Source organism: Schistocerca gregaria, chromosome 8 (genome assembly GCF_023897955.1).
Source record: "Schistocerca gregaria isolate iqSchGreg1 chromosome 8, iqSchGreg1.2, whole genome shotgun sequence".
Lineage (NCBI taxonomy): Eukaryota > Metazoa > Arthropoda > Insecta > Orthoptera > Acrididae > Schistocerca > Schistocerca gregaria.
This window is the reverse complement of record NC_064927.1, coordinates 499,529,036-499,555,086: the sequence shown is the minus strand read 5'-3', so window position 1 is coordinate 499,555,086 and position 26,051 is coordinate 499,529,036. Positions and strand designations below refer to the sequence as shown.

Genomic DNA, 26,051 nt, shown 5'->3' with positions numbered 1-26,051 from the left:
TCATAACGCTAGTCTTACGGAAATTCTTCAGGAACTCGGGTGGGATGCTCTAGAGGAAAGGAGGCGTTCTTTTCGTGAATCGCTACTGAGAAAATTTAGAGAACCAGCATTTGAGGCTGACTGCGGTACAATTTTACTGCCGCCAACTTACATTTCGCGGAAAGAGCACAAAGATAAGATAAGAGAGATTTGGGCTCGTACAGAGGCATATAGGCAGTCATTTTTCCCTCGTTCTGTTTGGGAGTGGAACAGGGAGAGAAGATGCTAGTTGTGGTACGAGGTACCCTCCGCTACGCACCGTATGGTGGATTGCGAAGTATGTATGTAGATGTAGAGCAAGAGAAACGTGTGTTCAAAGTTCATCCCCAACACCTTGAGCCCGAATAAAGAAAAAGAAAGAAAGAAAAAAACAAGGAACCGTGGGCACCTGCCGTGACTTTATTGAAACAAAGTACAGAGTGGGTCTCTCGATGGTTGTTGGAATGGTAGGATGGTACACCAAGATCTTAGAAGATGCCAGTGTAACGGGGGAGGTGAACAGCACCTCAGATAGGGAATTTCCTGACAGCTTTACGTGGTAGTATGAACGTCCTGTGCGTTGAACGCAAGTGGAGGAAGACTCTGTGGAGCACATAAGGCGCTGGAGCCACCATCTTACCTATTCTCTATTTTTTTTACTAACCCAGTGCTGAAACCTTTTAGTTTGACGGAGTAATGTTCCCATGTGAGATGCCATTCGACTCACTCTTTTTCAAACTTGACCACACTATCGTGTCTTAGCAACCTTAGCTGAAGAATGGGGTCTAAATCATTTATAAGAAGTAATAAGAGTGGTAGGCTACTTTGCAATTGCAAATGAGGCAGACACGCTAAAGTAGGCTCATATTCATCAAAAGTCCGCAACTATGTTTCCAGCGAACACGGATTCAATGCAAAACGTTAGGAGTGTGTGCTCTGTAAAAGGAGTTATCGACACGCCCTCCGTCAGCTTTGATGTGAGGTTCGAAAATGCGTAGTATGCTGTGGAAGCTGCCCCTCGCACGGACTGAAATTTTCCCAGACCTGGCTGCACAAACAGGTTGCGCCGTAACGCGGCGTCCTTGGCTGGGAGCAGATTGCTGCAACGCACAGTAGAGAGATGGGGGCTGCCCCGAAGTCGCCCGCCTCTCGTAAGCCAGAAGGAGAGGCAGGGCTGCCTCCAGCTTGGAGGTCCCACTGGAGTCCAGACGGCAGGCGGCGGCCACACAGTTTCCGCCAGAACATACGCGGCAGCAGCGGCACGTCGTAACACCCGGTACCGCCCACTTTGCCCCTTGGCGCCTGTCAACCGAGCATCAAATATGAAGTGACAAAACCTGTGCACACTTCTAATGGGAACAGGAGGCTGGTAGGCAGCTGATTTGTCACTTGAGCTCTCTTCCTGTGCCTTGGTGAGATGACGCCAAAGTGACGAGACACTGCTGAAAGGAGACATATGGTGCGAACGAAATCGGGAATAAGAAGTTAATAGTCTTCTAGATGTCAATGGTCTTCAAGATGCCAATAACGTAAGTTAAATTGTAATGGGGGACTGCATCCCTCCTCTATTTTCTAAAGCTGTAAAACATAGATTTGGCCTATTACCGCCTATGTCAATGTCCCCTTCACAGAACCACACCCCAAAAATACGTGTTTGAAGTCGATGGGACTCATGGAACATCGGCCAACATTGTACTACATGCTTTCTACGAGAATTACTTTGAGTAAGTAGTTGAGGAGCTCAGACGAAGTGTAAATTGTTGCGATAACGTGCTGGACCTCTCACTGGCAAAAAGTCCTCATTAAATAGGGAGAGCCACTACGGATACAGGGATTGGTGAACGCAGTGTCGTTACAGCGAGACTGAGTACCGTAACATCCAAATCCGCCAAAAATAAACGCAAAACAAATATATTTTAAAAAATCAGATAAAAATTCGATTGATCCCCTTTTAAGAGTTAGTCTTTATTTCTTCCAGACTACCTACGTAAGTGTTGACCAAATCGGACTCAAATTTAAAGAAATAGTGTTGAGGGCAATTGAGGCTTTTATCGCGAATAAATTAATAAAAGACAGAATAGGTCTCCCGTAGAGCACAAAGCAGGTGAGGAAAGTATTTCAAAAAATGGTTCAAATGGCTGTGAGCACTATGGGACTTAACTATTATGGTCATCAGTCCCCTAGAACTTAGAACTACTTAAACCACACTAACCTAAGGACGTCACACACATCCATGCCCGAGGCAGGATTCGAACCTGCGACCGTAGCGGTCGCGCGGTTCCAGACTGTAGCTCCTAGAACCACTTGGCCACTCCGGCCGGCGAAACTATTTCAGAAGCCACAAAAAACGCGTGGCAGATGGAAAAGAACGCAAAATTCCTGTGATTTCCGACAGTTTACAGACGATAGATACTTAGTGTGGGCTTCAATGCGAGACGCTTTTAATGCTGACCAGAATGAGACCTTTTCTCGAAATCTGGAAGAAAATGTATTTTGAGGATGTTCTTCTGGTACGTAAAGTGTTCCAGCGGCAAAGTGCAACCCATACCTTCACTGCGCGACGGTAATGGTAATTACAATCAAATGAACACCCTCAGCTGCATACAGGCGTTGATATAAGACAACGGGGACAGCTGGAAATGTGTGCCCCGACCGGGACTCGAACCCGGGATCTCCTGCGTACATGGCAGACGCTCTATCCATCTGAGCCACCGAGGACACAGAGGATAGCGCGACAGCAGGGATTTATCTCTGGTACGCCCCCCGCGAAACCCACTCACTCAACGTATTGTCCCGCTCTACATTCGTAGTGCTCCCGCCCATCATACTCATTACTCGAGGCTTTTTGCCGATTCCCGTAAGAGTTCGGGCACTGCTTGTGTACCCGCACAGAAAAAGAAGATGGCCGCATTTCATTGTAATTTCATTCTAACGAGCTGCATGGTCACCGATGGTGTCCGTTCTTTCGGACATGCCCAAAAGAACAGATACCATCTCCATATATAAAAGCAGTGGCAATGTTGCTGACGACAACGCCACTAAAACGGTGTTACTAAACATGGTTTTCCCAAATCCCTTCACCAAACAAGACGCAACGAATGTTCTGTTCTTCGTATCTGGAACAGCTGCAAACATGAGTAATCTGGAAGTAGCAGAGGGCAGGAGCACGTGGAGGAACTCTGTTTAAAAGAATCCTTGACCATGCACTGGATTTATACGTACCCTGTACAGCCGTTCATAATGACAGCGAACCACCGTGGTATACAGTCAGTGTAAAGAAAATTCTAAAGAAGCAGAAATTACTGCGTATCGGTGTAATACAAAAGGTAGGGCTATAAATTTAGAGACGCTGAATGAAACGCGTTTGGCTGTCAAGACAGCAATGCGTGATGCCTTCAGTGACTACCGTAGCAGTATATTGTCAAATAAGGCAGCAACTGGAGCTGAGAGTAGGAAAGCAAAAACTAAAATGCTTAACTCGGTTTTCACATGTCCGTTTAGAAAAGAACCCCAGAAGAATTGCCCCGATTTAATCCTCGTACCACTCCAAAGATGAATGGAATAAATATTAGTGTCAGTGGCGTTCAGAAACAACTGACATCGTTAAAACTGAACAGAGCTCCAGGGTCCGATGGAATCATTGTAAGAATCTGTACTGAATCTGCAGTTGAGTCAGCCCCTCTTCTGACTATAATATATCTTAGATCCCTCGAACAGAAAACCGTGCCCGTTTACAAGAAGGATAAGAGAAGTGATCCACAAAACTACCGTCCAAAATTCTCGACATCGATTTGTTGTAGTATCTTAGAACATATTCTGAGCTCAAACATAATGGAGTATCTTGAACAGAATGACCTACTCAACGCCAGCCAGCATCGATTCCGAAGCAATCGATCATGTAGACCCAATACGCGCTTCTCTCACACGACATACTGAAAGCTTTGTATCAAGGCAGTCAGGTAGATGCAGTATTTCTTGATTTCGGAAAAGGATTTCACTTCTGTACCAGCCGGCCGGTGTGGCCGAGCGGTTCTAGGCGCTTCAGTCTGGAACCCCGCGACCGCTACGGTCGCAGGTTCGAATCCTGCCTGGGGCATGGGTGTGTGTGTGATGTCCTTAGGTTAGTTAGGTTTAAATAGTTCTAAGTTCTAGGGGACTGATGACCTCAGATGTTAAGTCCCATAGTGCTCAGACCCATTCACTTCTGTACCACACCTCAGATTATTGTCAAAGGTATCATCTTGCTGGAAATTAAGTGAAATTTGTGACTGGATTGACATTTTGGTTGGGAGGACGCAGCATGTTACCTTGGCGGCAGAGTCATCGTCAGATGTAGAAGTAACTTCGGGTGTGATCCAGGGAAGTGTGTTGCGACTCTTGATGTTCATGTTGTTTGTTAATGACCTTACAGACAATATAATAGTAACATCACGGTTTTTGCAGATGATGCAGTTATCTACAATGAAGTACTATCTGAAGAGAGCTGCATAAATATTCAGTTAGATTTCAATAACATTTCAAAGTGGTGCAAAGATTCCTCACTTGCTGTAAATGTTCACAAATGTAAAATCAAAACGAAAAATCTTAGTGTGCAGTAACTATAATATCAGTGAGTCAGTGCTTGATTCAACCAGCTCATACAAATACCTAAGTACAACACTTTGCAGGGATATGAAATGAAATAATGAGATAGACTCAGCCGTGGGAAAAGCTGATGGTATACTTGGGTTTATTAGTAGAATGCTGGGCAAGTGCGATCAGCCAACAAAGGAGATTGCTTACAAATCACTAGCGCGGCCAGCTCTAGGATGTTGTTCAAGTGTATGGGACCTGTACCAAACAGGACTAACAGGGGACACTGGACATATACACAGAAGGGCAGCACGAATGGTCACAGGTTTGCTTGATCTGATGGAGGGTGGCACAGAGATACTGAAGGAACTGACCTGGAAGTCTCTTGAGGATAGACGTAAGCTATTTTGAGAAAGTTTGTTAACAAAATTTCAAGAACCGGCTTTAAAAGATGATTAGAATATGCTCGTACTACTATCCCCTACATATCGCTGACATAGGGATAGTGAAGATAAGACTAGAATAATTACTGCACCCGCAGAGGAGTTCAGGCAATCGCTCTTTTGGGACTCAATACGCGAATGGAACGGGAAGAAACCCTAATAAGTGGTACAGTGTGACATATCCTCTGCTATGCACATCAAGGTGGTTCACAGAGTTTAATGTAGATGTAGATATTGGTACTCTCGCTGTATGAAAGCAACTGAAGTCACTTACTAAAGCCAGGTATTCCGGTCCACACTGTATAACAATTAGGTGTCTTTCGTGTTGCAGCATTATAAAGCATCTCGAAGAAAAGGATTAGTACAGAAACGTTTAAATTACACGTGTGATTTTGAGGACATTTATGGCGATTAGCGAGGCTCTTATTTTTCAGGTTTGATTTTTTATTTGTCGTACCTCTTAGTTTGGTGCCTTTGCACGAAAAATTGAGTTGTGTCTAATTTGGGTTTTATGGGGAAACAGCTAGCAGAGCTCTTAGGCACCTATATTTAAAAAAAACGAAAAATCACAAAAATCTTCCTTTGTATAAAAATATGTTTAACTGAACTAACTGATTAACTAATTACTTTCAGCTTAATTACTATATTTATTGTAAAAAAGTTTAATAATTTAATGTAACATACACTACTGGCCATTAAAATTGCTACACAAAGAAGAAATGCTGATGATAAACGGGTATTCATTGGACAAATATATTATACTACAAGTGACATGTGATTACATTTTCACTCAATTTCGGTGCATAGATCCTGAAAAATCAGTACCCATAACAACCACCCCTGGCCGTAATAACGGCCTTGATACGACTGGGCATTCAGTCAAACAGAGCCTTGGATGGCGTGTACAGGTACAGCTGCCCATGCAGCTTCAACACGATACCACAGTTCATCGAGAGTAGTGACTGGTGTATTGTGACGAGCCAGTTGCTCGGCCACGATTGACCAGAGGTTTTCAATTGGTGAGAGATCTGGAGAATGAACTGGCCTGAGTAGCAATCGAACATCTTCTGTATCCAAAAAGGTTCGTACAGGACCTGCAACATGCGGTCGTGCATTATCCTGCTGAAATGTAGGGTTTGGCAGGGATCGAATGAAGGATAGAGCCACGGATCGTAACACATCTCAAATGTAACATCCACTGTTCAAAGTGCCGTCAATGCGAACAAGAGGTGACCGAGACGTGTAACCAATGGCACCTCATACCATCACGCCAGGTGATACACCAGTATGGCGATGACGAATACACGCTTCCAATGTGCGTTCACCGCGATGTCGCCAAACAAGGATGCGACCATCATGATGCTGTAAACAGAACCTGGATTCATTCGAAAAAATGACGTTTTGCCATTTGTGCAACCAGATTCGTCGTTGAGTACAACGTCGCAGGCGCTCCTGTCTGTGATGCAGCGTCGAGGGTAACCGCAGCCATGGTCTCCGAGCTGATACTCCGTGCTGCACAAACGTCGTCGAACTGTTCGTGCAGATGATTGTTGTCCTACAAACGTCCCCATCTGTTGATTCAGGGATCGAGACGTGGCTGCACGATCCGTTACAGCCATGTGGATAAGATGCCTGTCATCTCGATTGCTAGTGATACGAGGCCGTTGGGATTCAACACGGCGTTCCGTGTTGCACTTCTGAATCCACCGATTCCATATTCTGCTAACAGTCATTCGATCTCGACCAACGCGAGCAGCAGTGTCGCGATACGATAAACCGCTATCGCGATAGGCTACAATCAGACCTTTATCAAAGTCGGAAATGTGATGGTACGCATTTCTCCTCCTTACACGAGGCATCACAACAACGTTTCACCAGGCAACGCGTCAACTGCCGTTTGTATATGAGAAATCGGTTGGAAACTTTCCTCAAGTCAGCACGTTGCAGGTGTCACCACCGTCGCCAACCTTGTGTGAATGCACTGAATAGCTAATCATTCCTGTCGGTTAAATTTCGCGTCTGTAGCACGTCATCTTCGTGGTGTAGCAATTTTAATGGCCAGTAGTGTACTTTTACGTGCAATGTTTGTCAGACAAATATGATGAGAAAATCAAATTCTCTTTCACAAATCTTCATACTTTGACAGAGCCTCTTTTTTATGTCCTGGAAACTTACCATGTGACACGGGTACAACCTGAACGACATACTGCTTCTCTTTCTCGTTTTTCTAAATAATTTGTTAGAGCTTTCCAATATCTTCACTGCCCTTCCTGCCGTATTATTTACAGCTTTCAGTTTACTGAGTACGTGTAGAGGTTTTTTAATTTTCATTTCCATGCGACTCTGAAGGAGTCTTGAGGAACTTGTCACTCGACTACAATCTGGCAAGGAATAGTCTCTTTTTAGTAGAAACAAAATGTTCGCTGCCATTTTTGATGATATCTTGGGTTTGATCGACTCCTACATGAACCTCTTTTACATTTTCGTTCCGTGATTCAGTGCATAAATCGATGTACGGTCCTTTGTTTGCAGAAGAGGTAGAGAGCCACGCTTTGAAATACAAACTGACAAGAAAAATACAAATATTGGATACTGAATTCTCTTATTGTGTTGATGACTTAAAATCATCACGGGGTGTAAACATTTTCAAGCAATAAACGGTTGTCATCCACCTTGCATAAGGAACAGCCCCTGAAACATGGAAAGATACTCCACTACATGGTGTGTCGCCAAGAATAAATACTGTTACTTTAAGAATTCTTTACAATCCTCTGCAGGTCGCTCTTCTGTCAATGTATGTCGACACACATTGATTTGATCCAAGTGTTCATTGACTTCTCCGTACTGAATTCCAGTTAAGAATTCATTAACATCTATTACAGACCAAGTGTTTTGGATTGTATTTGCCGGCCGGAGTGGCCGAGCGGCTCTAGGCGCTACAGTCTGAAACCGCGCGACCGCTACGGTCGCAGGTTCGAATCCTGACTCGGGCATGGATGTGTGTGATGTCTTTTGGTTAGTTAGGTTTGAGTAGTTCTAAGTTCTAGGGGACTGATGACCTCAGAAGTTGGGTCCCATAGTGCTCAGAGCCATTTGAACCATTTGGATTGTATTTTTGTTTTGATTATTGTTCTAGTAGGAAACTGAGCTTCTACGAACCATATTTTCCTTAAAAACACTTTTGAGAATGATTTCATATATACCTGATGCCTGTAAAGTAAATAAAAGGGGCATTTTTCTCAGACGTTTCCAATCAAATCGCGTGGACGTCTGAAACTTCGTGAATTTGATGATGTTCTTTTCCAGTTGCAGATCGCAATGGAGACACTTCAGGAAGTTGCTTCGCAGCACAGTCTGAAAGGATCACGAGACGTCTTTCTACAGAGTTGTTGTTCGTTAATGTCAGTAGTCGTTTGTCAGCCCAGTGCACGGTAGCGGCTTGTAATTCCTTATCGTTAAATTGGATCTTCATTTCAGTAGGCTGTTTGTCACAGAATGTGTTTCGGGAATTCCGAATAGAACTTATATTGACTGCAAAACATTCGATTTCTTGAGGTAGCGGTAAACTTGTAGCTGCGAGGATGTGACCAGCTTCCCCGTCATACTTTTATCTCCTAGATAAACTTAAGTTTTATGGTATTTGTGATATAGCCAAACAGTAGATAAGGTCATATATAAGTAAAACAATACAGAAATTTGTATTTAGTAAATCAACAAAAATAGTGCGGGAACGTAATTTTGACTGGCGAGAAATCACTTATGGGGTTTCCCAGGGCTCAATCTTAGGTCCACTATTGTTCCTCATATGTGTGAACGATCTTACCTTTGACATGCAACAAGCAGAGTTAGTTCTTTTTACAGATGACACTTTTAATCAAACCAAGCATCCACACAGAAACAGAAGAAATGGTACACAAAGTTTTAAAAGTATCATTGATTGGCTTTTTCCGAATTGTCTCACCCTCAATTTTAAAAAGACGCAATATATTCACTTTTGCACGTGAAGGGTACTACACCAATGATAAGTGTACCACATGGTGAAGAAAAAATAAATGGGATGGTAACTTCAAAATTGTTTGGTGTTCGTTTGGATGACAAATTAAATCAGAAAAAGCACATCTTGGAACTCCTAAAACAACATACTCCAGCCACCTTTGCACTTATAATCATTGCAGATGTTGGTGTAAGACAAATCAATAAGCTGACATATTCTGGATATTTTCTTTCAGTAATGTCATATGGAATACTGTTTGTCGTACTCATTCCTCAAAAAGATGCTGTGAGAATAATATGTAGTGATCACCCACGATCATCTTATAGACATCTGTTTAAGGAGATGGGCGTTCTGATTACTGCCTCACGGTGTATTTGTGGCCTGATGACGTTTGCTGCAAAATAAACCACTAAAGTTCAAAAGAAACAATTATGTATGTAATGAAAATACCAGAAGGAAAAATGACGTTCATTACTCCACGCTAACGTTATTTTTAGCACAAAAGGGGATACACAATGCTGCAGCTATAGTTTTTAATCATTTACCCAGTGATATAAAATGTCTGACAGAAAAGTAAAATCTGAATACAATCTGAAAAAGTTTCTCTTTGACAATTCGCATTACCCAGAAGAATTTCTACTATCATAATGGGTAGGAATTACTAACTCTCACCTATGTGTAAAAATACCTATAAATGTTCACCGTTAGCCATTTTTACACATTAATTTGCGATGCGAGTGTAAAATGAGCCGCTACGCTTCATTACGATTTATTGTGCAAAATGATCCACGAACCATGATACTTACTAACTATGAAAGGCAGCTGCACGCTTGGGAAGCAACCACTACTACTTGATGACCGCTTCTCTCTTTTACTTGCAACAATTAAATTTATGAGGTATTGTTATCAGCTGACATTCCTGGAGATTTGTCGAACTCAAATAACTGTGTGACTCAGCAATACTTGAATTCGACGTAGTCAGTTCAGTGGGCCACCCTGAGAAGAAAATGGCAAGAAAGACATGAACGAGTGTAATCAAAACAATAAAATATGAGTAATGGACTTTTATTTTATTTTGTTTTCGTATGTATTGATGTTACACATTCATAAACAAATGACTCACTTAATTTCACTGAATTTCGTGACCTCATCGCCGTCGCCTCTTCCCAGCTGCCTCTGCTGTCTCAGCTTGTCATCTCTCATTCTCAGACAGATGGTGGTTGAGGATATGGCCGTCGTTTGAACCGTTGTTTGATAAAAACAAACTATATTTCTTCAGTGGTAACGACATTTAAAGCACTAGCATATACTACGTCAATAACGCCATTAGGTGCTTCTTCTTATTTTCATTGCGTCCTACTTAGGACCACGGGGCTCCTTTTGACTCTTTACAGGGGTCTTCTGCTTCTTCTTAGCTCAGAAAGATTTCATTTTTTGACTGTGAGCAAGCTTCCTCTCCTCTGTCCCCTTCAGTCTGCCGGTTACTGCGCTTCTTTTTCTGGCGAAGGGCACTATTAATACCCCTGAACAGTGATCTCCCGGAGCTATGATCGATTCTGGTGGGCTCACGATTCTGTGTGGGTCAATGGCCATAGAAGGCCAGCCGCCTTTTCCACACAGATGTGATTACGTCAGCCTGACGAAGGTACTCCTCAGAGTGTGTCTAATCCCGTTGGTGCCATCCTCTTGTCCTGTTGGCCCTGGTTTTCTCCTTAGGACTTACTGTCCCTTGGGCTCTAGTTGTTCATCCAGAGCGATGCAGAGGCATGGAATACGGAAGACCTTACTAATGAGTCGTTATGTTTGTGTTTAAGGTTCCTGGAAAGGCGGGTGGTAGACCATCTCCTACCTAACACATCTGGTATCTATTACCAAATTCTCACTCTCATTTGCTGAAGGCCGCGTGACCAAATATAGTCAGGACTTTGCGAATGGTGGTGCCTTCTGATACTCTGAGGTTATCTTTCTTGTGCCCAATCTTCATTCCAGTTGCTGATGGTTATGTACAAGACCACTCCCTGATAACAAATTAAAACTTTTTTTCTGCACCTGGTTTGTAAATGGGTGTATTTACCTAATTTTGGAGTGCCGAATACACTGGCACAATCAGTTTTTCTCCATGACGTCACATTTCCTAGAAACACAGGAGAATAAAACAATTGTAATAGCGAAAATTGGCACAATTAAGTCAAACAAAAATACACATTCAGAACGTTTGAAATCAATACTGTTGTGTATGTACATACGGGCATGATCCCAATAAAAGGTCCATTGTTGTTGTTGTCTTCAGTCCTGAGACTGGTTTGATGCAGCTCTCCATGCTACTCTATCCTGTGCAAGCTGCTTCATCTCCCAGTACCTACTGCAACCTACATCCTTCTGAATCTGCTTAGTGTACTCATCTCTCGGTCTCCCTCTACGATTTTTACCCTCCACGCTGCCCTCCAATGCTAAATTTGTGATCCCTTGATGCCTCAGAACATGTCCTACCAACCGATCCCTTCTTCTAGTCAAGTTGTGCCACAAACTTCTCTTCTCCCCAATCCTATTCAATACCTCCTCATTAGTTACGTGATCTATCCACCTTATCTTCAGTATTCTTCTGTAGCACCACAATTCGAAAGCTTCTATTCTCTTCTTGTCCAAACTAGTTATCGTCCATGTTTCACTTCCATACATGGCTACACTCCAAACAAATACTTTCAGAAACGACTTCCTGATACATAAATCTGTATTCGATGTTAACAAATTTCTCTTCTTCAGAAACGCTTTCCTTGCCATTGCCAGTCTACATTTTATATCCTCTCTACTTCGACCATCATCAGTTATTTTACTTCCTAAATAGCAAAACTCCTTTACTACTTTAAGTGTCTCATTTCCTAATCTAATTCCCTCAGCATCACCCGATTTAATTTGACTACATTCCATTATCCTCGTTTTGCTTTTGTTAATGTTCATCTTATATCCTCCTTTCAAGACACTGTCCATTCCGTTCAACTGCTCTTCCAAGTCCTTTGCCGTCTCTGACAGAATTACAATGTCATCGGCTAACCTCAAAGTTTTTAGTTCGTCTCCATGAATTTTAATACCTACTCCAAATTTTTCTTTTGTTTCCTTTACTGCTTGCTCAATATACAGATTGAATAACATCGGGGAGAGGCTACAACCCTGTCTCACTCCTTTCCCAACCACTGCTTCCCTTTCATGCCCCTCGACTCTTATGACTGCCATCTGGTTTCTGTACAAATTATAAATAGCCTTTCGCTCCCTGTATTTTACCCCTGCCACCTTTAGAATTTGAAAAAGAGTATTCCAGTCAACATTGTCAAAAGCTTTCTCTAAGTCTACAAATGCTAGAAACGTAGGTTTGCCTTTTCTTAATCTTTCTTCTAAGATAAGTCGTAAGGTCAGTATTGCCTCACGTGTTCCAACATTTCGACGGAATCCAAACTGATCCTCCCCGAGGTCTGCATCTACCAGTTTTTCCATTCGTCTGTAAAGAATTCGCGTTAGTATTTTGCAGCCGTGGCTTATTAAACTGATAGTTCGGTAATTTTCACATCTGTCAGCACCTGCTTTCTTTGGGATTGGAATTATTATATTCTTCTTGAAGTCTGAGGGTATTTCGCCTGTCTCATACATCTTGCTCACCAGCTGGTAGAGTTTTCTCAAGACTGGTTGTCCCAAGGCCGTCAGTAGTTCTAATGGAATGTTGTCTACTCCGGGGGCCTTGTTTCGACTCAGGTCTTTCAGTGCTCTGTCAAACTCTTCACGCAGTATCGTATCTCCCATTTCGTCTTCGTCTACATCCTCTTCCATTTCCATAATATTGTCCTCAAGTACATCGAATTGTATAAACCCTCTACATACTCCTTCCACCTTTCTGCCTTCGCTTCTTTGCTTAGAACTGGGTTGCCATCTGAGCTCTTGATATTCATACACTTGGTTCTTTTCTCTCCAAAGGTCTCTTTAATTTTCCTGTAGGCAGTATCTATCTTACCCCTAGTGAGATAAGCTTCTACATCCTTACATTTGTCCTCTAGCCATCCCTGTTTAGCCATTTTGCACTTCCTGTCGATCTCATTTTTGAGACGTTTGTATTCCTTTTTGGCTGCTTCATTTACTGCATTTTTATATTTTCTCCTTTCATCAATTAAATTCAATATTTCTTCTGTTACCCAAGGATTTCTAGCAGCCCTCGTCTTTGTACCTACTTTATCCTCTGCTGCCTTCACTACTACATCCCTCAGAGCTACCCATTCTTCTTCTACTGTATTTCTTTCCCCTATTCCTGTAAATTGTTCCCTTATGCTCTCCCTGAAACTCTGTACAACCTCTGGTTCTTTCAGTTTATCCAGGTCCCATCTCCTTAATTTCCCACATTTTTGCAGTTTCTTCAGTTTTAATCTACAGGTCATAACCAATAGATTGTGGTCAGAGTCCACATCTGCCCCTGGAAATGTCTTACAACTTAAAACCTGGTTCCTAAATCTCTGTCTTACCATTATATAATCTATCTGATACCTTTTAGTATCTCCAGGGTTCTTCCACGTATACAACCTTCTTTCATGATTCTTAAACCAAGTGTTAGCTATGATTAAGTTGTGCTCTGTGCAAAATTCTACTAGGCGGCTTCCTCTTTCATTTCTTAGCCCCAATCCATATTCACCTACTATGTTTCCTTCTCTCCCTTTTCCTACACTCGAATTCCAGTCACCCATTACTATTAAATTTTCGTCTCCCTTCACTATCTGAATAATTTCTTTTATTTCATCGTACATTTCTTCAATTTCTTCATCATCTGCAGAGCTAGTTGGCATATAAACTTGTACTACTGTAGTAGGTGTGGGCTTCGTATCTATCTTGGCCACAATAATGCGTTCACTATGCTGTTTGTAGTAGCTTACCCGCATTCCTATTTTCCTATTCATTATTAAACCTACTCCTGCATTACCCCTATTTGATTTTGTGTTTATAACCCTGTAGTCACCTGACCAGAAGTCTTGTTCCTCCTGCCACCGAACTTCACTAATTCCCACTATATCTAACTTTAACCTATCCATTTCCCTTTTTAAATTTTCTAACCTACCTGCCCGATTAAGGGATCTGACATTCCACGCTCCGATCCGTAGAACGCCAGTTTTCTTTCTCCTGATAACGACATCCTCCTGAGTAGTCCCCGCCCGGAGATCCGAATGGGGGACTATTTTACCTCCGGAATATTTTACCCAAGAGGATGCCATCATCATTTAATCATACAGTAAAGCTGCATGTCCTCGGGAAAAATTACGGCTGTAGTTTCCCCTTGCTTTCAGCCGTTCGCAGTACCAGCACAGCAAGGCCGTTTTGGTTAATGTTGCAAGGCCAGATCAGTCAATCATCCAGACTGTTGCCCCTGCAACTACTGAAAAGGCTGCTGCCCCTTTTCAGGAACCACACGTTTGTCTGGCCTCTCAACAGATACCCCTCCGTTGTGGTTGCACCTACGGTACGGCCATCTGTATCGCTGAGGCACGCAAGCCTCCCCACCAACGGCGAGGTCCGTGGTTCATGGGGGGGAAAAGGTCCATATTAGTTCAGAACATATTTTCACCTTTCATCGTCTTTGGTTTTTGAAAAATGCGACAATGGAGCTCTTCTTTTGCTAGCCTTTTCGTCACTCTCTCTAACAAGACCCCAGCAGTAGTCACCCATCATCAAAGGGTTCCAATGGCCTTGGTAACGGTGTTCCACAGTAAGAATGTCTTAGTGAAACTGTTCACCATGCTCATCGCTTACGGCTCCCAAATTTTCTTGGAAGAAATCAAGGTGAGAATGTAAAACGTGAATTTTAAGCGACGTTCTACACCCCATGTTCTTATAGCTGTCCAACAGATCATTCACAATGGTAACATAGTGTTTGTCTATTCTGTTACCCAAAAAGCCCTTCACAATTCCTTTAAAAGAAGACTGAGCAGATAACTGGATATTTGTGAGTTTGGTATCAAAGGTTGGATCTTTCAGAAATTTTCTTATTTGTGGTCCAACATATATACCCCCTTTCAGCTTTGCCTTACTTAATTTGGGAAATTTTTCTTTAAAGTAATTTCAGGCCTCACCTTCCTTATCCAGAGCTTTTACAAGGTTCTTGATATGGCCCAACTTGATAAGAAGGGGAGGCAAAATGATTTTATCGGGCTCAAACAATGGGGTATTGTTCACATTTACTTTTCCAGGAACATATGACTTCCTTATAGGCCATTCCTTGACTGTATAGTGGTTCTTGGTGTCACGGCTGTCTCCAAGGCACAAAAATCGGCAGTATTTCGTGAATCCAGCCTGTAAACCTGTAAGGAGTGCTACAACTTTTAAATCAGAGCAAAGCTGCCATTCATGATCCTATATTTGATTCCCTCTAGTAGCAAAACCATGGTTTCATAAGTTTCTTTCATGACTACTGTGTAAGCCAAAGGTACCGATGTAAATGCATTGCCATTATGCAGTAGTGCTACTTTCAAGTTGGTTTTCTGGAGTCAATAAATAGTCGCCATTCCTGTGGATTATGTTGTACATCTAGCTGCATCATCAGACCATTGACATCTTTACATACACACATGGAATTCCGCATATCGAAATATTGAGCTAAGGAAGCACCTCTTGATTTGAAACAGGAAATGTTTGTCGCTGGAGCTAGAAGGTTCCGTTGTTGCAGTCTCGACCCCAAGAGTTCAGCTTGCTGTTTCGAAAGTTTTAGATCGCAAACTATGGATGAAGCCCGACCAGCAGGCATTACATGTATTGAGCGAAAATAATAGTGCATTGAGAATGGCTAGTTTATAGCTGTAATGTAGATCTGCCAGTAAAATTTAAAAAGGACGACTGATCACTACAATCTTTAATTTAAAAGTCAATATAACAGTCGCTAAGTGCAACAGCTTTCTGAATGGAAGGTAACCTGAATCAGAATACAATTTATATATTTCTTAACCAAATCAGAGATTGGTTTCTTTGGGCTTTTGGAGTGAATTTCCCACACACATAATCAAAATTGTTGAGGTGGTTTGGACAGCATAGAGATTTACTAGTTGCCATTTTTCTTAGTGTAAGTTTTAAACACAAAAAGTTTGCACTCTAATTCACAGGAAACACTCACTGAGGATCTCTTTCACTCCAATGGGTCACCACACCAACCATTTACTGACGATTTATGGATCTTTTAGCTCTCCTCTGCAAATAAAAAACAAATAATTAAACATCAAAACAGAAGAACAGCAAAAAGAGAAATACTGAATACGAAAAATTAAAAAGCTTTAAAAACTCAAAAATGGTAAGTGCTAAAACATTTTGAAAGGTATATTCAGATTTTTCACATCAAAATACGTAGTAGTTGATGTATCATACCCCAGATGCAACATGGCCGTTGAGTAGTGTAATCTTCTCCAGTACCCGACTGAAGAGCACGTGCAAGAGGCCGTCACCTTCCCTGACTCCCACTTGAACGGTCCCTCAGAGAGCTAACTCTGGAGACAGTGTTTGGGCTGGGCCAGTGTGGTGACCTGCCGGTGTGCCTGCAGGCTCCCCGGGTCGGCGCTGGAGCAGCTGCTGGCCGCGACCGACGACCGCCGGGTGGTGAGCGAGGAGCTGGCCTCCCTGCTGCTGGTGGGCCAGCCTGCCACGGAGGCGGCGCTCTGCTTCACCCTGCAGCTGCTGGCGCTCCACCCGCAGGTGAGTGCCGGCCGCCCCGCTGTGGCAGAGTGGCGGGGGGGGGGGGGGGGGCGGTTCTGGGGGCTACGCAGGACAGCCACCAGTAGCTCTATAGTGCGCGTCATTTACGACGGCGGCCGACTTTAGGTTCGTTCTGTGCATCTGACATCACAAAACACAGTCAGCCAATAAACAGAGAACGACGATGCCAGAGCTGGACTGCAGTGCAGAGCACGGACGAGTGTCTTCAGTTTCAGAAATGTTCAGTCATAAATAACGTAATTGAACAAAAGCAATGTCTTGAAAGCAGACTTTATTTTATAGAAAGTTTGGAAAAAGCATTCTTTATAACAATTGCTTCATATTCTATAAATTAATTAAACCAAACAAGCAATAATCCTCCTAATTCAGGCTATAGCAAGGAAAAATGTTTGTATCATTCTCATGAACCGCTTTTTCGCAATAAAGGACAGCGGTAATTGTTTATTTCCTATTGTACTTCGACGAAACGTGAATAATTCATAGTCAGACCAAGTGTTTCTCGGTATTTGGTGTGATTTTTAGAGTCCCCCAGGAATACTGTTGAATGACAAGCTGCGTTAGCGAAATGGTTGAGATGTTTGCCTGCTATGTGATTCGTTCTGAGTTCAAGCCTTGATTGGTGCTCAATGGTTTTCTTTATTTAAAAACAATATCGAAGTGTCTTACTTCATGAATTTTATTCGTTTGAATGTAATTTTTTGAAATTTCTAGTCCTTTGACTCTTCATTATAATCGTAATTAGTTTTCGGTTTTTCTAGTTCTGTCCTCCAATGTTTCTTTTCACAGCAATTAAAAACAATGAAAAGGGATACATACACTATTCATGTTATCTGTTTTGTTTGTATTTCTTCTCTTCCGCAGTCGCTGTTTTACTATTTATATTGAGATATATTCTTTTGCGACAGTATTAAAAGTATTATTTAGAGCAGAATTTCGGCTCGTATGTTGCCGAGCTTCTTGATTGTCTGACTCAATTCTTTGCTTCCCTGCTTTGGCAACATCATATTCAATATTTTCGTCGACTGATCTATGTTTTGGCAAGTATTTGCTGTCCGTTGTGACAAACACAAATTTTTTGCGCATTGCGCCACACTGTCAATATATTTTAGTTTCTATGTTTTATTACGTCCACAATTCAGTTTTGTGTACTTTGCCAACTTTGGTTTAATCAGAACGCTTAAAAAAACGAAATAACTATGGTATAAATGAAACTTTTATTACAGTCGCTGAAGATGGAATATTTCCAAATATTACATATGACACCTATCTGGTACTTAAATTAAATGAGGCATTGTTATACAGTAAATTTTATGTGAAACTTAGGTATCTTGTCCACATTTCATTCTCAACATTGTGGCAACTAAAATTGACCATACGGAAAGGATACACTATGGACTTTTACCTCTGCAAACTCTTCAAAATTTCGTGCAATGGTTTACTACATTTAATTCTGCACAATAACTGCATTGAACATCGAAACAGAATTAAGTCAATTATGGGGGGAAGGCATCAGTCAAGAAGATGTGTAAAAATCAAATTTTTGGGCCAAATAGTTTTTGTGAGATGGTATGATAAGTGTGTCAAAGCAGTAGGGACACCGTGTGTCTGCACAGGCGGCGAGCTGTGCAGTGATGACAAAATCGCGCACAGCGCGGAATGCGGGGAGCACGTCTCTGCAGCAGCGAAAGGGTTAATGCGGCCGTGGTGGCTTTACTTCATCAACTGCGCGCTCCCCCCTAAACGTAAGTTTGCGAGCTATACTGTACTATGGCGCTGCTTCTCTTGGCGCGTGCGTCGTTTGCAACTGGCAACGCAGCAATCTCCCGCGTCCGGGCGGCCAAGATAAGAGAATTGAACTATAGTGTCGTTGGACGTCGAGTCGAACTCAGATCGGATGACAGGCACCGGTTACCCACTCGACTCTGCTTCGACCCTGTGCCAGAGTGGCTCCTGAGTGGTGGTATGTTACTCGCTCGGCAATCTGTGACCGGATGCTTTCCAACCGTGGTCAGGGCAACAGCCGATCACTGTCTGCGTCGGGTCACCTCAGGACAGCGCTGCATCTTGTTGAAAGAGAACATCACACACACCGTGAAGAGAGGACTCGGCCATTGACCATAACAAGTGAGCACTGTAAAGGTTGCTGTCCAAATCAACAGCTCGGGAACCAGAGGAGGTCGCATTGTGTAGACAATGCCAACCCGTACCGTGACAGGTGCTGGGCTCCAACGCAGCCTCACTGATGTGCCAAAAGAAAAACGCTTGTTGGCGCCGTGGTGGCTTCTGAGATTTACTTCTGAAGAAGACCGAAATGATACTACAATACACACACAGTGCTGGATCACTTTATTATAACTTGAACTACACCAAACACTTAACTTTGCAGCAATTTCTCTCTGCAGGAATGTCATGTGTACCATTATTTGATTCTGTGACTGAACACTATCTTATCACTTGTTACAGTACAAGACAACTGTGCCTTTTCTCAAAGTACAATCAAGTATAAATTTCGCTACACAGTTTCATCTAATCGAGGGTGAATCAAATGAAAACCTTAAATTTGCAATAACAAATCGAAATTTCTAGCCGGTATCTTGTAAGTTGATAAGCGTGCTACAAACGGCGTGCAGAATGGCCTGTAGTCGCAGCATAGTGCAGATTCACACATAGTATCAGGATACAGGTAGGTAAGGTAAGAACACCGTTCTGTTATTCGGTTTTTGCGTACTGAAGGTGTGACACCTATTGAAATTCATCGACGAATGAAGGTTCAGTACGGTGACGCATGTTTGTCACAGCAGCAAGTCTAAGAATGGCGTAGGAAGTTCGCAAATGGTGCGACATCAGTGGAAGATACACCTCGTCCAGGTCAGGCACAACGAGTTGTGACTCCATAGAAAATTGCAGCAGTTGAAGCCATAGTGAATGGAAACCGCCGAGCGACACTGAAAGACATAGCAGCATGTTTACTCATTGGTCAGCATATCGCACTGTGCATGATGTGCTCCAGTTTCACAAAGTGCCTGCAAGATGGGTGCCACGGCAGCTGACTCCTGAAATGATAGAACGATGTGCTGATGCTTCTGAAGAACTTCTTCGGCGCTGTGAACGAGAAGGTGATGGCTTCCTTGCAATGATCATTACTGAGGACGAAACCTGGGTTCACTTCCACCAACAGGAAACGAAGAGAGCGAGCAAGGAATGGCGCCGTCCCTCATCACCAAAACCAAAGAAGTTTTGAACAGAACCATCAGCAGGTAAGGTTATGCTGACCCTCTTTTGGGACGAAAAAGGCGTCATTTTGGAGCATTACATGCCTACAGGCACCACTGTCAGCAGTGCATCATACACAGATCTCCTAAAAAATCATCTGCTGCCTGCAATCAAATCAAAGGGACGTGGATTGCTGTCAGCAGGTGTCCTTTTGCAACATGACAAGGCAAGACCCCACACTGCCCGTACAACAGTTGCAACAATCACAGACCTGCATTTTGACTGTCTTCCGCGTCCACCATACTCACCAGACCTTGCCCCAAGTGATTTCTATATCTTTGGACAACTCAGAGACGCAATGGGAGGAAAGAAGTTCCGTTCTGATGAAGAGGTAGGCCACGCGATGCATGAGAGGTTGCGCGGACTAACAAAAAAATTTTCTTGTACAGGAATTCATGCCCTTTGTAGGCGAGGGAGGACTTGCATTGATGTGGGGGAGATTATGTTGAAAAGTGATACAGCTTTGTACCACTTCTGCACAACAAATAATATTTAAAAAAATATTTAAGGTTTTCACTTGACTCACCTTCATAAATTCCGTACTGCTGGCTATGTAGTGAGACGAATCCGACATCTTCTTTGATGACTGCAGAGTAGGGTGAGCAGCACTCGCTCTGATGTAAGTAATCATTCTGCACCAGTGGCGTAGGGAAGTCCTGAGAGAGGTGTCTACGACATCATTTCTAATTTGTCACTGCGTGTTTCACTGACTGTGGCTGTTTGTGATTCTGTCAAACCAACTTTGCCACAGGATCTCGTCCGTCGGACGACACCACATTCCTCCCTGTCTGATCTCCACTTCACCGTCGTGTAGTGCTGACCCACGTGACGGCGGATGGGAGGGGGAAGGCCTGAATGCAGACATACACTATATGATCAAAAGTATCCGGACACCTCCAAAAATGTACGTTTTTCATATTAGGTGCATTGTGCTGCCACCTACTGCCAGGTACTCCACATCAGCGACCTCAGTAGTCATTAGACATAGTGAGAGGGCAGAACGGGGCGCTCTGGGGAACTCACAAACGTGGTCAGGTGATTGGGTCTCACTTGTGTCATACGTCTGTACGCGAGATTTCCACAGTCCTAAACATCCCTAGGTCCGCTGTTTCCGATCTGATACTGAAGTGGAAACATGAAGGGACACGTACAGCACAAAACAGGCCGACGTTGTCTGTTGACTGACAGAGACTGCCGACAGTTGAAGAGGGTTGTAATGTGTAATAGACAGACATCTATCCAGACCATCACACAGGAATTCCAAACTGCATCAGGATCCACTGCAAGTACTATGACAGTTGGGATGTGAGAAAACTTCACATCACGCCGGTAAATGCCAAACGACGCCTCGCTTGGTGTAAGGAGCGTAAACGTTGGACGGGAGTGACGAATCACGGTACATAGTGTGGTGATCCGATGTCAGGGTGTCGGTATCGCGAATATCGCGGCGAATATCATCTGCCAGAGTGTGTAGGGGTAAGAGTAAAATTCAGAGGTGATGGTGTGGTCATGTTTTTCAAGGAGAGGGCTTGCACCCCTTGTTATTTTGCGTGCCTCTATCAGAGCACAGGCCTACATTGATGTTTTAAGCACCGTCCAGCTTCCGACTGTTGAAGAGCAATTCGGAGATGGCGATTGCATCTTTCAACACGCATCCTGACATTCTTAGAACCGCACAAAGGGAACACTTTTGCAATGAAATTAATGTAATATGTAAAAGTCCCTATGAGAGCTTGGAGCTCCTTAATGTTAGAGGCTGCTGGCAGATCTCTAATTGCAGACAAGTGACAATTAGCAGGATGAATACTCTGTGCGATGTGCCATTTACAATTTGTCCTAAATATTCAAGATCATCATGGAGAAGGGTAGCTTTTGCTTGTTGCTCTTTAAACCAGACACAAAAAGAACTTGAAACAACCAATCTAAATTGGCTAAATATTCAGCAGGTGTGCGACAAGTGAAACAGTATCAAATGGTTCAAATGGCTCTGAGCACTATGGGACTTAACATCTGAGGTCATCAGTCCTCTAGACTTAGAACTAATTAAACCTAACTAACCTAAGGATATCACGCACATCCATGCCCGAGGCAGGATTCGAACCTGCAACCGTAGCAGCAGCGCGGTTCCGGACTGAAGCGCCTAGAACCGCTCGGCCACAACGGCTGGCAAACAATATTCTAAACATTCATGGTGGTGTCTGTTTGTTCTATATCGTGTCTCCCTACCACTTTCGCGCAACGACGCTCTGAGCGTGTTTTTTAGGGAATTGACTAGTTTGAACCTGGGACCTGTTGCTGGTAAGGATACGCCAGACCACACATGACATGTAGAATTCAGAAGAGTTCAGTGAGACTAGCGATGATATAACCAAATACTTAATGATCTCAGCGTCAGCTGCACTGCACTCCCTGTAAAAGAATCTTAGTACTAACTAAATTTAGTGGAAGGGGTTCAGGGCTTTCCTATTTTTAGTTAGCTGGTAAAATAACGTCGAAAAAGCAGTTAAGTTTACCATTGGAAATTTTATTCTACTCACAAAACATCGTTTATAAATTGCACTATTGATAAAAGGAAATGTTTTAACACAGGATGGTTAAAACCAACTGCGTTCAACAAAAATGTGAACGAATATTCCCTGAATGGGTTTCCAAGTTCTACAATCGATCGAAGGATGACCTATGACATATCACATCTATAATCTAGGTTTAAATTAAGTTTCACAAAAGTGCAAACTATCAAAATGGTCTACAGTGACCCTCAATTATCTTTAATTACTTATCTAACTTGTCGTAAATTACAGTGGCTGATGTGGCTTCTAAATAACTATATAACAGAGAAATCATCGCGTTTCAGATTTTTACTTCAAGTGGCAAATGTGAACACCATGAGCTTTAATTTACGATCGATACTAGCATTACAAAAAAAAGGGGGGGTGTAACAGATGAGACTTCTGCAGCTCTGAGTGAAGCCTTATGCGCTCAAAAATGCGACATCGCGTGCGTTTATTACCTTGTCGGTGTTTAGGCAGCGTCAGGGTGGCAGCACAGCTCCGCTCACCTCGCCATCTCGGAACTAACTCTCCTAACTTCTCCTTACTACAAATTACCGAAGTTAGTTTAAAAAAAAAAACTATCTGGCTGTGTTTTCATCTGACCAATCAAGGTCTCAATGTTTACCTTAAGCTCCGCCTACAAAGATTCTGTCTATCCAGTGAGAAATGTTATACTTTTCGTGGTGGGGCAATGTTTTTAAAGTTTGCAACGTAACAGAGACGCTAAAAAGTCTCACGCTAAAACCTGCAGCTGGTGTGGTCCTTTTAGCGTTATCGTAAAATCTATACTGTTCTTCTGGAGGGCTCTATCTTTTAACATGGGCTGGGGGGTGGTCCTTGACGTACCTGAGACGCGAAAAAGTCTCACGCTAAAACGTGCGGGTGGTAGTCTTAGAGGAAGGCTGGCGACATGGGTGTCCAGTCCGTCCCTTAACGTAGGGCCTTCTAGCTTAACACGGTTCTGCTCTCGGCTTCTGTCCTTGTTTCTCCCCTCGGAACTGCGTCTGCATCACGGTGGGAAGGTACGACATGCATTTAGGCATTTTTGTGTTAGTCTGTGGTATTCCATTTGCTCACTCATTACACGTATTACTTTGGTTAATTTAATGTCACGATTTATTCGGAGCTATGTGACATACTACTGGATTTGCTTATCATGTCAGGGTTTTCATGGAAGGTGTTGGATTTGCCTGACACCTTACAATATGATCGAGGTAGTTTGTACAGAAAGCGACTTATACTCTTTTACAGAAACCGTTGATAAGTAACAGCAGCTGCAGCACTTACGAATAGTAATCTTCGGAACTGCAACACCCTCACATTAGTGTTGATCAAAAAATATTGCTTTGACTACTCGTCCAGTGGTAACTCTTAAGTATGCCGCATGCAAGTCAGTTTTGGAAAAGAACTTGCCGTTTCCCATTGAGACCAGTAATTCCTCCGGTCGTGGGAGAGAAAATGGATCCACGACAATTTGTGGGTTTGCTGTTGCTTTAAAATCAGCGCACAGACGTAAACAACCTGATGTCTATAACATGTAAGCTTTCCACGGCGTCTTCATTAATTAAAGCGTCCGGGCTGAATTGCCGTGGTCCATATATAAAACTGCTTCTCCTTCCAAGTGACATCCTTGTCAGTTTCGATGTAGTATCCCTGTTCACCGTGGTCCCTGTTGACGAAGCTCTTTCTTACATAGCTGATATGTTTCCTATTGATATAATAGCTTTGTTTCGACATTGTTTACCCTCGACTTATTTTCAATATAACAGAGAGTTTTATGAACAAATTGATGGGGTGGCCATCGGTAGCCCTCTGAGCCCTGCTATTGCTAATCTATTTATGGAATTTTTCGAACAACAAGCGCTGCCGTCGGCCAAAAAAAGTCCTTTAAAATGGTATCGATACGTGGATGACACCTTTGTGATATGGAATCGTGCTGAAGAGGAACTGAGTGATTTTTTGGTGCACATAAACAGTTTCAATCCAAAGATACAATTCACCGTGGAGAAAGAGAGTAATGGACAATTAAATTTTTAGGCTGTATTGGTTATTAAACGGGCAGATGGGACTTTAGGGCACAAGGTATATAGGAAAGACACACACACCGATCGTTACCTACATAAGGATTCGAATCATCATTCTAGGCAGAAGAGAGAAGTCATAAAAACTTGAGTGGATAGGGCTAATAACATCTGTGAGCCAATTTATTTGCAAGATGAATTAAGCCATTTGTGAACGGCTTTCAAGAGAAATGAGTACGCTGACAACGAAATAGATTGAGCACTCCACCCTAGAAGAAAAGTGTCCTAAAATACACGACAGCAACAACCGTCGGCTAAAAAAGTTTTTCTTCCATTTATTCATAACATCACGGACCGTATTGGAAAAGTTTTGGCCAAGTTTCAAGTGGAGACATTCTTTCGACCTACCAAGAAAATTAGTGAAAGTTTAAGATCGGTGAAAGACACACGACATCCCTTAGCTACCCCAGTTGTGTATAAAATTCCGTGTAGCTGTGGCACGGTTTATATTGGAACAACTAAAAGGAGTGTTAATACCCGCCTAACGGAAGAGGAACTGTAGATTGGGACAAATTGACAAATCAGCTGTAGCGGAACACGTTTTCAAAGACGGTTATCACGAAATAAAATTTAGTGAGATAAACGTGATAGCTAGGACCTCACATTATTATATCCGAATGTATAGAGAAGCTATAGAGATCTACAAGCACGAAAATAATTTTAATAAATAAAGGATTAAAACTAGACAAGATACGGCGGTCGACTCTGTACCAACGAAGTGACTATCTATTACCTATAATCGAGAGATATGGCACTAGTCAAAGATAGTTTTAAAGTCGAAAACACGTGATGAGTGGTGGCGCCATGTAAGCGCTCTATATAAGCGGGACCTCCAGCGCCTAGCAGCCAGTCGCCGACTCACCTCTGAAGATGTCGCCCGCAGTAGGCACCGAAACGTCAGGAAGGAGAAGAAGTTTTATATATGGACCACGGCAATTCAGCCCGGACGTTTTAATTAATGGATCCTGCTGGCTTTCTGAAAACGACGAAGAGGGACCCCGACTGACTTTCGGGAGCGGGTTGTGTCCTTCTATTGTCTTTCCACAATTGCAGTTCCTGAGAAAGTCGCTCATGGATGGCATAAAGGACAGGCCTTTTACGGAAAAATCGCGTTTGGTTATTTTCTCTAACAGCAGCGTCCGCTTGAAAATCTTTCTTCTTTCTTAATCGTGATTCAAGCAGTTCGCTGTACTTACTACACAAGTGGCAAACAGCAGTGCGAGTCACTGACCTACTGACTTGTAACGCGTTGTCTTTACCGCACAGGCTGAACAAATCAAACAAGTCTGAGCAAAATGTGTTTTCAGTGTTCGTAGAACTGAATACGTGATATGAAACACACTTTGTAATGTTACGAAGAGTTGCTAGCAAACTGCACCTGCCGAGTACTGGT

General features: G+C 42.8%; 1 protein-coding gene and 1 non-coding gene across 2 annotated transcripts in view; one reads left to right on the top strand and one right to left on the bottom strand.

Annotated features, from left to right (window-relative positions):
• Positions 1-26,051, top strand: part of LOC126284206 (cytochrome P450 4C1-like) — a 178,157-nt gene that overhangs the window by 116,000 nt on the left and 36,106 nt on the right. Inside the window, exon 5 of the mRNA XM_049982971.1 lies at positions 16,581-16,731. Coding sequence (XP_049838928.1) covers positions 16,581-16,731 — 151 coding nt within the window. The remainder of the gene's footprint in view (positions 1-16,580; positions 16,732-26,051) is intronic.
• Trnat-ugu (transfer RNA threonine (anticodon UGU)) lies at positions 2,663-2,736 on the bottom strand. Its single transcript has one exon. It is a non-coding gene; the product is annotated as a tRNA-Thr (tRNA).